The 12,488-nt window shown below is 27.4% G+C and overlaps 1 protein-coding gene across 1 annotated transcript in view; it reads right to left on the bottom strand.

The window, feature by feature from the left end:
* Nucleotides 1-6,769: 6,769 nt before the first annotated feature.
* The window catches only part of LOC109058347 (protein unc-13 homolog A-like), a 61,663-nt gene continuing 55,944 nt past the window's right edge, over nt 6,770-12,488 (bottom strand). Inside the window, 4 exon segments of the mRNA XM_042768270.1 lie at nt 6,770-7,331; nt 8,747-8,906; nt 8,998-9,090; nt 11,227-11,283. Coding sequence (XP_042624204.1) covers nt 7,040-7,331; nt 8,747-8,906; nt 8,998-9,090; nt 11,227-11,283 — 602 coding nt within the window. The 3' untranslated portion in view covers nt 6,770-7,039.

Genomic DNA, 12,488 nt, shown 5'->3' with positions numbered 1-12,488 from the left:
CCAAAACCATGAAACTACTTTAGTTTCTTGAAATATTTAAACTTATTTTAAATATATATGTTTTTATTTCAGCTGGTTGTCACAGCATTTATTTTAACTTAAAGTACCATTTTTTTTTTTTAAGTTTTAGTAATTTTATTTTGTCATTTTATTAGTTTTTTTTAATGTCTATATAGTTTTTATTCATTGTATTTTAAAGTTTTAGTCATTTTTTTTAAATGTCTAGTTTTTATTCATTTCATTAATTTAAATTAATATTATTACTATCATTATTTGTGTGTGTGTGTGTGTGTGTGTGTGTGCACATATAAAATATATATATGTATATGTGTGTGTGTGTGTATATATGTGTGTGTGTGTATATATATATGTATATATATATATATATATATATATATATCTATATATATATATATATATATTATTATATTATTTATTATTTTTTTTTTAATGGTATTATAGTTAATAGAATATCCTTGGTTGTTAATGACGTAATTCCTGTCATTAGTAATATAAACATTTACCTAGAAAAGTAGTTCCACTTCAAAAGTGTGATATTACAGCTCAGATCATTTTTTTAATGAAAATTTAAGTTCTTTAGTAAAAAAATTACACCTTACTTTTCTGCTGTTAAATGCTGGTGCAGTTTTCTTCCACTGTAAGTGCGTTATTCTAACAGCATTCAGTGTTTTTACATTTATTTTATGTGGTCATTTGTGGAAATGTTAGTGTGTAAAATAATAATAATAATAATATATATATATATATAAAGTGGTTACGTAATGTACTTAAAACCATCATTAAACTTAAAGTCAGGAAAATAATAATTAGCAAAATCAGATGACTTTATTTCAGTGTAGTGACATATATATATTTTAAATGTTTTGAAGAAGCTGAGAATTTTTCAAGAATTTCACTTTGGAAGAGTCTTTAAAATGTAGAACATTCTTCAGATCAGTTCTGAATTAAATGAAACGAGGTCATGTGACTGTTGTTGGATGAATAGGGTAACAATTTACAATAAGGTTCAATACATTTATTCAAACAAATAAAACAAATAATATATAATTTAATAACATATATTAAACTATGATAAATAAAAATTATAAATATACTAAAAAAATCATATACTATATTCTGTGTATCTATGATGGTTAAAATTTATTACAAGGTATTAAAATTAATAATAGATTGCTTGACACAAATTTTTTTTTTTTTTGGAAGAAATTTTCCTCTGATCAATATATATATCAATATTTGAGTATATGGAGAAAAAAAAAAATATATATATATATATATATATATATATTTTTTTTTTCTCCATGTAATCAAATTAATATTACCACAATTATGTTAAAATTAACAACATAAAATTTAAATAAACTTTTCCAATATTTTCACTTTGTAAGTACTGTTTTCATAACTTTTTTTGGGGGGGGTAAAATTTATATTTACAAATTCTTTTTTTTAATGGTTAATGCAAATGACAAAAAAAGTCAAGGGGCAAGCATTAACAAGCGTTCTAATATACAAATATAAATAATATTACTACTTGCTCAGATCCATTATGCATGATGACCTGGACATTTTATAATCAATAAACGTGATTAAGTTTGTAAAGAAAGAAAAACAACACTGAGCAGCTCTTGCAGGTGTTTCATAAGACAAGAAACAGAGTGGGTTGATCATTATTGTTTTAATAGGAAGCAAATGCTGCAGTAATCCACGATCATCCTCATTAAACACAATCAAAATTAAATTATAAACGTCCCCAGAGTATAAAAACACCCGCTCATGCCACATTCACATCAGAGACGGAGCTTGTGGCTCTTCTTTTGGAAAATCAGCAGTGAAGTCAATGGTCAGTAAGTGGCAGCTTAACATCGAGACGGTTTTCTGGCTTCCCATCATGCACGTGGTTTATTGAGAGGACGGGCAGCACTGCAGCGTCTGCGCTCATGCACGCATGCATATGAGTTTCTTCAAGCCCGTTTGTGCTTCAGCGTGTGTGTGATCTGATGCCAAGGCTTGTGTGAATCAACATTCAATGGCTGTGCTGCGTTTGGCTGCGAGCGCAGAGATTTTAAAGCTGGTTTGAAAAAGAAATCAACGAATACAACACAAAACATCAGTGCTACAATGATGTAACGCTAACAAGTAGCCAGCCCTGATGATGTCAGTCGTAAAGGAATTTCAAACAAAATAAATTATAAAATATAGATTTTATTTCAATTATTTAAAATGTATTAAATAAACATATATTTTTTAATTAAATTTGATTTTGATTTTTTTTTTTTTTTTTTTTTTTACTTGTATGATTTTAACATGTACTGGCCTAAATGACATCAGCCGTAAAGTTGAAAATGAAATAAAAATAAATAGCATTTAATAATATTTAAATTTCTTAAATCATAAATCGATATCTGAAATCAGCTGTAAGTCATTTCAGAAGTTGTGCAAAATTCTAAGAATATATATAAAAATTATATTTAAAACATATTTTTCAACCTGACAGCTGTAAAGTAGTTACAGAATGAGCACAAAATTATGAAATTATGAAAATAAAAATATATTTTTTAAAACACATAAGATGTTAACAAGTAGCTGGCTTTGATGATAGTTTTAAAGGCAGCACAAAATTAAGACAAACTTAAAAAATTGCGAATAACAGGATGTGAGCATATTATTTGCTTTCTTCATACATCTCTTACAGCAATAACAGAACTGCAGGTGTTTTGTGTGGATACATCGTAAACGTGTGAAATCAGCTGAAATGACTTTACAAAGACACTTAATTGCACTGTGGTTTAGTCTGAAGGACGCTGAGCATCCAGGAACAGATTCATTTAACAGGAACCGGTTCACCTCACAATCATGAATCAAACTTACTTTGGAACAAAAAAAAGTGCCATAAAAGGCCATGTGACTAATAATAACGAGCGGATCCTCTCCTAATTGACTGGATATCGTGCACTGAAACAACCTGAGGGTGAATGATTGCTTTTGGGTGAATTATTCCTTTAATGTATCCATAAAGTGTTTGAGTCCAGCGTATTGCTCTAGAATTATGCATTATTGGAGAAAAGTCAATAACACAGTTCTGTCCTTATAATGCTGTCAGACTCAATGTCAGAAGTGCTCTCTCTGCAGCATCGGCAGCCAAAAAATCATAAAAACAAATAAAACAATTTTTTTTATTTCAGCTAGTTGACAAGAAAACATTTCTCATTTTCATTTAGTCCAACATAAACTAAAACTGAATTAAAATGAATAAAAACTACATATAAATATTATTCAAAAAACAGACATATAGAAAAATAATAAAAATGGCAAAACAAAATGACTAAACTTTAACTAAAATTAATATGAAAACAGAAAATCTAAAAATAAAATCTAATTCAAAAATATTAATAAAAACTATAATATTGTATCAATGATACTAAAATAACGGTTTCAGATGGTGCAAAATTATAAAAACAAACTTTTTAAATTATTAAAAAAATTATTAAAACTTTTATTACTTTTGTAAAAAAAAAAAACATGAAAAAAAAACTTATTTAACAACTTATTTTTCAGCTAGATGCCCACATTTTCATTGTTCTCTTTTTCATTTAATTTAACCTGATGTACCAAAATAACTAAAAATTAAATAAAAATTAAAACTAAATCAAAAAAAAAAAAAAAAAAAAAAAACATAAAAAAAAAATAAAAATAAAATAAAACATAAAAAAAATAAAAGACTAAATTGTTATATATACACGCACACACATACAAACTAATATATATATATATATATATATATAATATATATATATATTATATAGTGTTTTTGGATCATTTCGCTGCACAACAATCACTTCTTATTAGCTGTGAAAAAACTGAAAGTTTTTTTTATCATCACTCCGCACAACAACAATCACTTCTGAAATATCATCCAAAAAAAAAATAAAGCCCTCTTAAACACCTCTTCCACACAACATCAAAACAAAACCCTGTTATTAGAGTATTTTTGGATGCCATGTAGTTACACAAACCAAGGAAAGCCCCATAATGCACAGCGTCTGTTCTGCAGGGGAGTCACAGTGTTGTGAAGACTCGTGTTCACATGCTGAAGACGAAGAGACCAAGAGCGACTCGACATGCAGAAAGTGCAAAATATTCCAGAGAGCCCAGAGTCATAGAACACAGGAGCACGGACACAGATCTGGTTCTGGCTGACTCAAGGACGTATTGCATTGTGGGTAAGTGCAAATGTTTTTCATCATGAGGAGCATTGCAATCATTACATCATCTCAAGATTATCGTCTGCAGCGTTCACGTCACGTCAGAACGAACTCAGAGAGAGTCTTCACTGCTTTCACCATAAAATTAAGACCTCCATCTAAAAGTAAAACACCATATACAATCAAAAATTTAGCGAAAAAAAATTTGGGGAAAAAAATCTGATTGCAGTTTTCCTGATGAATATTGAGCTTGTGATGTGCAAACTGGACAAAAATTGTGAGAATATATATCAAAATGACTACAAAATAATAAGTGTGTGTATGTATGTGTGTGTGTGTGTATATATATATATAAATTTAATGTGTGTGTATATAATAAAATAATTTTATAATTTTGATTATCACAATATAATTATATTTAGCGATTATATATCAAAAATTACTAATTATTTTTAGTTTTATACACACACAGATATATATAATCACTATATATATATATTTTATTTTATATATATATATATATATATATTATATATATATATAATATTTAAGTGACTATAGTTATTATTTTTAGTTATATATATATATGCAACTATATTGCAAAAAAGAAATTAAGATATTAATATTAACATTAATGAAATATTCGCTATAAGCTGCACCAAAACTGTGTGTATTGTGAAAATGCTATACAAATAAATTTGTATATAAATTTGTAATAAATAATACTATTATTACTAAATATAAAATATTAAACAAAATAAGAAATATTACTGTTGTTACATTTCACTGTAAAATAAAAAAGCAGTATTTGAGAAAAATAAATAATAATAATGTCAATGTTTTTAAATGTGAAACCATCAAACTTTTGGCAGAAAACCACAGGAAGCTTCTCTTTGGTTGAAGCCGGTTTATAAGCGCTTCTCATTATAAGTTTGGGAAGATGCTTTGTTTAAACTGCATTTTCAAATTCTCTTATAAGCAACTTCAGGTTCGTATGGAGCAGCGTTTCCTCTGAACCGAGCCGCTCTGAGATCAATGAACACATGCATATATTTATTTATTTCACTTTGATTTTGATTAATCGTGCAGCTCTATTATATTTAAAGAGAGTTAGTTCAGTTGATCTTGCATGTGAACGTCTCTGGTTCGTCATGTTTAAATTGTGCACATTCTGATTGGACGTGAACGCAGCCTTCAGCAGAATCGTGATCTCTGATTGGTCGGGAAACATTCTATGGACCAATCGGAAAAGGTGTGACATTAAACCAGCGTTGTGCTGTGAAACTTAAACTCAGCCATCAGAGTGCAAAACAAAGTGTGTAGAATTAAATCTACAGGCTTCTCAGTCGAGGATGTGTGAACGAGAATTTCCAGACCCATTTTACTTCCATAATCTGACATATTTCTGAGTGAAAACAGGATAATTAATGAGAGAAAAAGAACAAATGAACATTTATCTTTGTTATTTAGTTTAAGCTGATGTACTAAAATAACTACAATTAAACAAAAAAAAATATTATACCAAGAATATTTAATAAAAACTATATTATAGGTAAAAAAAAAAAAAAAAAACTTTATAAATTATAAAAACGCACAACAAAATTACTAAAACTTTGGAATTAAAATTAAAACAAGACATAAAAATAAAACTAATTCACAATATTAATTAAAACTATAATAGTAAATCAATAACACTAAAACAATAAACAATATATATATATATATATATATATAACCATAAAAACATTTGTTACTTGAAATAAAATAAACTTTAATTGAAATACAATTAAATATAAATTATAAAACATAAATAATTAAATATTAAATTTAAAAACCCTTAACTTTATTCCAGCTATTGGCCAAGGCAACCAATTAATATTTTTGAATATTGTTAATATTTTTTAAATTCCATTTAAAAAATATTTTCTGTTTTAATTTTAAAGTTTTAGATATTTAGTTTTGCCATTTAAAAAAAAACAAAATGTCTATATAGTTTTTATAAATTTTATTTCAGTTTTACTTTAATTATTTTGGTATCAAGTTTGAATGAAACCGAAATGAAATGAATAAAAAATACAAAGACATTTAAAAAATAATAAAAATCATGAAAAACAACATCAATTACTAACACGTTAACTAAAATGAAAACAGAAATCAAACATTTATGATCTGACTCAAATTAATGATCTGTAATGGAAGTAAAGGGTCAAGTTGAAATATGTGACCCTGGAGCACAAAAGCAGTTTTAAGTCTCTGGGGTATATTTGTAGCAATAGCCAAAAATACACTGTATGGGTCAAAATTATACATTTTTCTTTTATGCCAAAAATCATTAGGATATTAAGTAAAGATCATGTTCCATGAAGATATTTTGTAAATTTCCTACTGTAAATATATCAAAACTTAATTTTTGTTTAGTAATATGCATTACTAAGAATTCATTTGAACAACTTTAAAGATGATTTTCTCAATATTCAGATTTTTTTGCACCCTCAGGGGATTCACTAGATTTTCAAATAGTTGTATCTCAGCCTATGTCTTTGTCCTCCTAACAAACCATACATCAGTGGAGAGATTATTTATTCAGCTTTCAGATGATGCATAAATCTCAATTTCTAAAAATTGACACTTATGTCTGGTTTTGTGCTCCAGGGCCACATATTATTCGTCGGGGTTTCTGCAGACGTCATTATTTGCTCGGATCCCATCGGATTGCTTTCTGTGTCTGTGCAGATGTGATTGTGTGTCTGTGTTCTGTCTCAGCTTCCGGCGCTGCATTGCTTTCGTTTGCTGGTTTACACCCGAGTGTCGTGGCTTCAGCTCCCCCTGCCCTCCTCGGCCGAGCGCTGGTCCGACTTCAGCTTGACGAACTCTTTGGCGACCTCGTCGTTGTTGCGCTGCGAGAGGATGCGGAGGACGGTGAGGCCCGTCTCGTCCATGTGGATGCGCTTACCGAGCGGGAGCCAGCAGGTGGCGCTGCTTCTGGACGTCAGCTCCTTCATCTGAAGCAGAGTCATGCCCACGGTCCGGTCCTCGCGCGCAAAACAGTAATCCTTCACACACACCTGCAGCTCGTAACCCTCCGGACCCAGCTCACTGCCCAGCACACTACAGAGGGAGCCAGGGACAATCACATCAGTGACGATTCAGACACAGCTCGAATAAATACTTCAAAAAAAAAAAAAAAAAAAAAAAAAATATATATATATATAGTTTACATTTGCATTTAGTCATTTAGCAGATGCTTTTATCCAAAACGACTTACAAATGATGACAATAGAAGCAATCAAAAACAACAAAAGAGCAATGATATACAAGTACTGTAACAAGTCTCAGTAAGCTTATTGCAGTACACATAGCAAGGTCTTTTAAATCATAATAAATAAAAAGAAAACGAAAAAAAAATAAAAAATAAGATGGAATAGGAAAAGAATAGTGCAAGCTAGTGTTCGAGGTTTATTTGCTTATGTTAATTGTAAAATAAATAAAAAATAAAACAAATAGATAGAAAACAAAAAGATGATAGAAGCTAGTGTTAGTTTCTTTTCTTTTTTTTTTAAAGAAAACAAGCTGTTAGTAAATAAATAGAGTGCAAGTCTAAGAGGGCCATGCTTTTTTCTTTTTTAAGATAAAACTAAAATAAAGATGAAATACAATAAAATATAAATATTACATGCGAGGAAAAATACATTTGATTTCTCCATCTAATATTTATATTTTACTCTGTATTTCAGCTTTATTTAAATTAATGAAACTTATTTTTTAGTTTTTTAGTATTAATGTACAACAACAATAATATTTAGTTTCTGTGTAAGCATAACTTTTACTTAAATAAGTAAAAAATTATATAAATGAAAGGTCATTTTTATACAGTTAGGTTAAAAAAATATGACTTCATAAATTAATGGCATCATAAACTCATTTTAAAAATACATTAAAAGCAGCCAAAATTATACAGATTAATTATTTTTCTGATCAATTATTCAGATTATTTAATTTCTGATAAATGGAAGTACTTGACATAACATTTAAATAAATAAATAAATAAATAAACAATATATATATATATATGGTTAGAAAAATGGCATCATAATCAATTAGCAGACAAATCAATTACTAAATATTTTTATTTTAATTATTTAAAAATAATGATTATTTACTTATTAAAAAATTCTTATAATTTAAAAAAATAATAAAATTTAAATAAATAAAACTAAACAATATAATTTTATAATGCAATTTCATATACATTTAGGAAAATGCCTTCATAAATTAACGGCATCATAAACCCATTTTGAAAATCCATAAGTAGCAGCAAAAATTATTCAGATAAATTAATTTCTTAAAACAAAACAAAACAAAAAAGTCAACTATTTGACATAAAATTTAAATAAATAAATAAATAAAATAAGGAAACTACGCCCTCATAAAATAATAAATCATTGGTATAGGAGGCAAATATTGTCTTTTCATAAAAACATAATCTTATGCAGAAGTTCAATCAGTTTCTGTTAAAAACCTACAACTGGAAGGATTCGCCGAACTTGGCCGACCAGCTGTTGTTCTTGGATTTGGTGGCAAACTTCCTCTTCTTGTCGCTGAGGTGCGGCCCGATGATGTAAACCTCCACGAAGGGCCGGAATATTCCCTGCGTCTGCCAGCGAAGGTCATTGGCTGCCACAACTGTCAATCAATCCCAGCACAACAGCAGCATTAACACGACCCTGACACTGACACACAGGAGAAACAGAGCAGGTCTGAAAGACACAAGCACCTTTAACTGTGATTTTGTGTCCTCCTGTGTTTGGGTCGCTGGAGATCTCCACAGTCATACAAACCTCACCCACCGCGTCATCCACGCCTGAGGCTGAGCAATTCAGAAGAGAATAAGAGCGTGCATCAGATGCAAGGTTTCTGAGGATTTTGTTTTGATGGCTAACACAGTGTGCGCTAGGGTTACTGTATTTACACATTCGCATTATTCCCAAAGTTTAATAAAGTTTGTGTAATTATAAGAATTCTTATTATTTTAATCACATAAATTATTATTTTTTTGTGTAATTTACAATTAGTAATAGTAATATATTTCAGTCATTCATTTTTATATATTTATTAAAAAGAATAATAATAATAATTACACTTTTTGGCAGTCATACAGTCGTATATATATATAAATAATTTAAAAATAAAAACCATTAAAATGACAAAATAATCATCATAATTTTTTTGGCAGTCTTGGAGTCCTATATATAAATACTTTTAAAATAAAAACATTTAGAGAATATATAAACAAAATAATATACACATGACAACAAAAATAAATTAAATAAATAAATAAATACAAATGACAAAATAATCACAATTAAATTATTTGGCAGTCATACAGTCCTATATATGATTAATTTACAAACAAAAACAATCCAAATATATAAACAAAATAATATATGCATGACAAAATAAAAATAAAATAATTACAATTACACATTTTAGCAGTCATTATACAGTCCTATATATGTATATATAAATAATTAAAAAATAAAAACAATTAAAATATATGACAAAATAATATATACATGATAAAATAATCACAATAAAAATGTTGGTAGTCGTGCAGTCCTATATATAAATAATTGTAAAATAAAAAACATTCAGAGAATATATGAAAAAAAATTATATACAAATGACACCAATAAAAAAAAAAAAAGACAAAATTATCACAATTAAATTATTTGGGAGTCATTCAGTCCTATATATAATTAATTAAAAAACAAAAACAACCGAAATATATAAACAAAATAATAAATGCTTGACAAAATATATATATATATATATATATATATATTACCATTTTGGCAGTCATACAGCCCTATATAAGTATATATAAATAATTTAAAAATAAAACAATTAAAATATATGATAAAAAATAATGTATACATGACAAAACAATCACAATAAAAAAATTTGGCAGTCATGCAGTCCTACATATATTTATTATAGGATATATATATATATATATTTAATGTAAAAAAATACTTTCAAAATAAAATCTTGTGTAATGTGTAGTTCTGTTATTAAAATATCACCTTAAAATCTCAGGGGGACTTCAAGTAAATATTTTAGTATCACCTTAAAATCTCAGGGGACTTCAAGTAAATATTTTAGGTTAAAGGGGTTCGGCTGGCAAAAAAAAATAAAAAATAAATGAATAAATAAATAAATAAATGAATGAATGAATGAATGAATTAATTCAGCGATGAATGAATGAATGAATGAATGAATATATTATATCTATATATATATCTATATATATATATATATATATATTATATATATCTATATATATATATTATATAATAAAAAATAAATAAAGTCTAAATGTGGTCTTACACCAGGTGTGCTTGTGTTAGTGTTTTTAGTGCTATTAGAGGTTGTTCCAGCAGAGAGCAGCAGAATCAAACCATACACATGTGACACTTACTGTGTGTAAAAACATGTCAAAATATAGTCATCCATAACATTCACTCTCACTAACCAGAGGAGATCAATGCTAACAGCTAACTCAGCCATCAAGATGACACCAAATCAAATTCAAATTCCACCAAATTGTGCATCTCTATTGTCTCTCCTTACAAAAAGGCACCACAGTAATTATAGCTTCTGCCAAAACACCATATTGACTATAGCCACTGCTGAAATATCATAATAACTGAGTAAACATCTCCTTCAAACTGTTTAAGATGCTTCCAGAATCTCTCTGTTGCAGCCAATTTCAAGCTACCACAGTACAAATAATAATTTTAGTTTACTATAGTAATTAACAAACAGATCTTCTGTTTTTCCCCAGACATTTTTATTAGGTAAACCATGAAAAAAAACTGTTTATTTTGTGTAAATCTGGAGAACTAGAGCAGCTGGTGATATTGACATGAATATGGAAATGATTATCTGGACACATGAATATAAGTGAGGTGCATGAGTGGAGAAGAGATCTGCAGAGACACACCTTTCTCTGGATAAACGTCTTCACTGTGAGTGTATCGCACGCCTTTACCACCGTGAACTACACACAGGAGAAGAGCAAGTTTTGTTCATATAAACATCCCTATCATAGTTTTGGAAAAACACAAACAGACCTCAGTGAGTCACGAATCATAGTCCAATTAGAGCATAGAGCTATAAAACTAATGTGGAGCAAATCTTCAGATTAGAAATGTTCATATTGAACTCTACAAGAGACACGAATCTTTTCTGTATAAATCTCCATCTAATCTCACTGCTGTGGTTTGCAACCAGAGGACCGGGAGACAAACATATAAAATATTACTTTATGATTTAATAATTCATGCATGAAAAGGCCAGACATCGAAATAATTACATTTAAATGTGATGTATTTTAATTTATTTTATACTAATATTAGAATTTTGTTAGATGTTTAATTTTTTTAAAGTACACATTTTGTCAAGCTCTATATTTGTATAAATTATTTGTGAATAAAAAGTAATTAAAAACTCTAATTACAAACTAGAAAAATGTACATTTAATTTATTTTAAACAAACTTTATATAATAATATAATTGATAATACATATTATAACTAATAATATATTTTATTCAACTTATTTACATGTAATATATTTTAATATCGTATTATTTGAACTTTATTTCAAACAATTATTTAATTTGTTTTATAAAATAGTATATTAAAATATACTATAACTAATACACACACACACACACACACACACATATATATATAATACAATAGAAATTGTTATTTGTGAGTAAAAAGTAATTAAAAATTTACATTTAGTATATTTTAAACAAAAAAAATACAAAAAAAATATAACAAACAAAAAAAACAAATTAAACAAGTTATTTAAATTTAATATATTTTAAGATATTTTTTTATAAATTTATTAAATTGAAAAAAAAAAATAAATAAATAACTTAAATTGCAAAATTTGAATTTTATTTAAAAAAAATTATTTAATTTGTTATAAAATTGTATATTAAAATATACTATAACTAATATATTGTATATATATATATATATATATACAATAGAAATTGTTATTTGTGAGTAAAACAAAATATTTTCATTTAATATATTTTATATAAACTTTTATATAATATTGACTGACTGTAACTAAAAAAATTAATATTGAGCAATTTTGCATTCGAAGATACAAAAAAAGCAACAGAGAAGAAAAGCTCTAGTGAGCTAGACGGTCTTATCCTTTTCCAAACAGTAAGCAGTCTAATAAG

This window comes from Cyprinus carpio, chromosome A2, assembly GCF_018340385.1.
Source record: "Cyprinus carpio isolate SPL01 chromosome A2, ASM1834038v1, whole genome shotgun sequence".
NCBI classification, from domain to species: Eukaryota; Metazoa; Chordata; class Actinopteri; order Cypriniformes; family Cyprinidae; genus Cyprinus; species Cyprinus carpio.
This window is presented reverse-complemented; position numbering and strand designations above follow the sequence as displayed.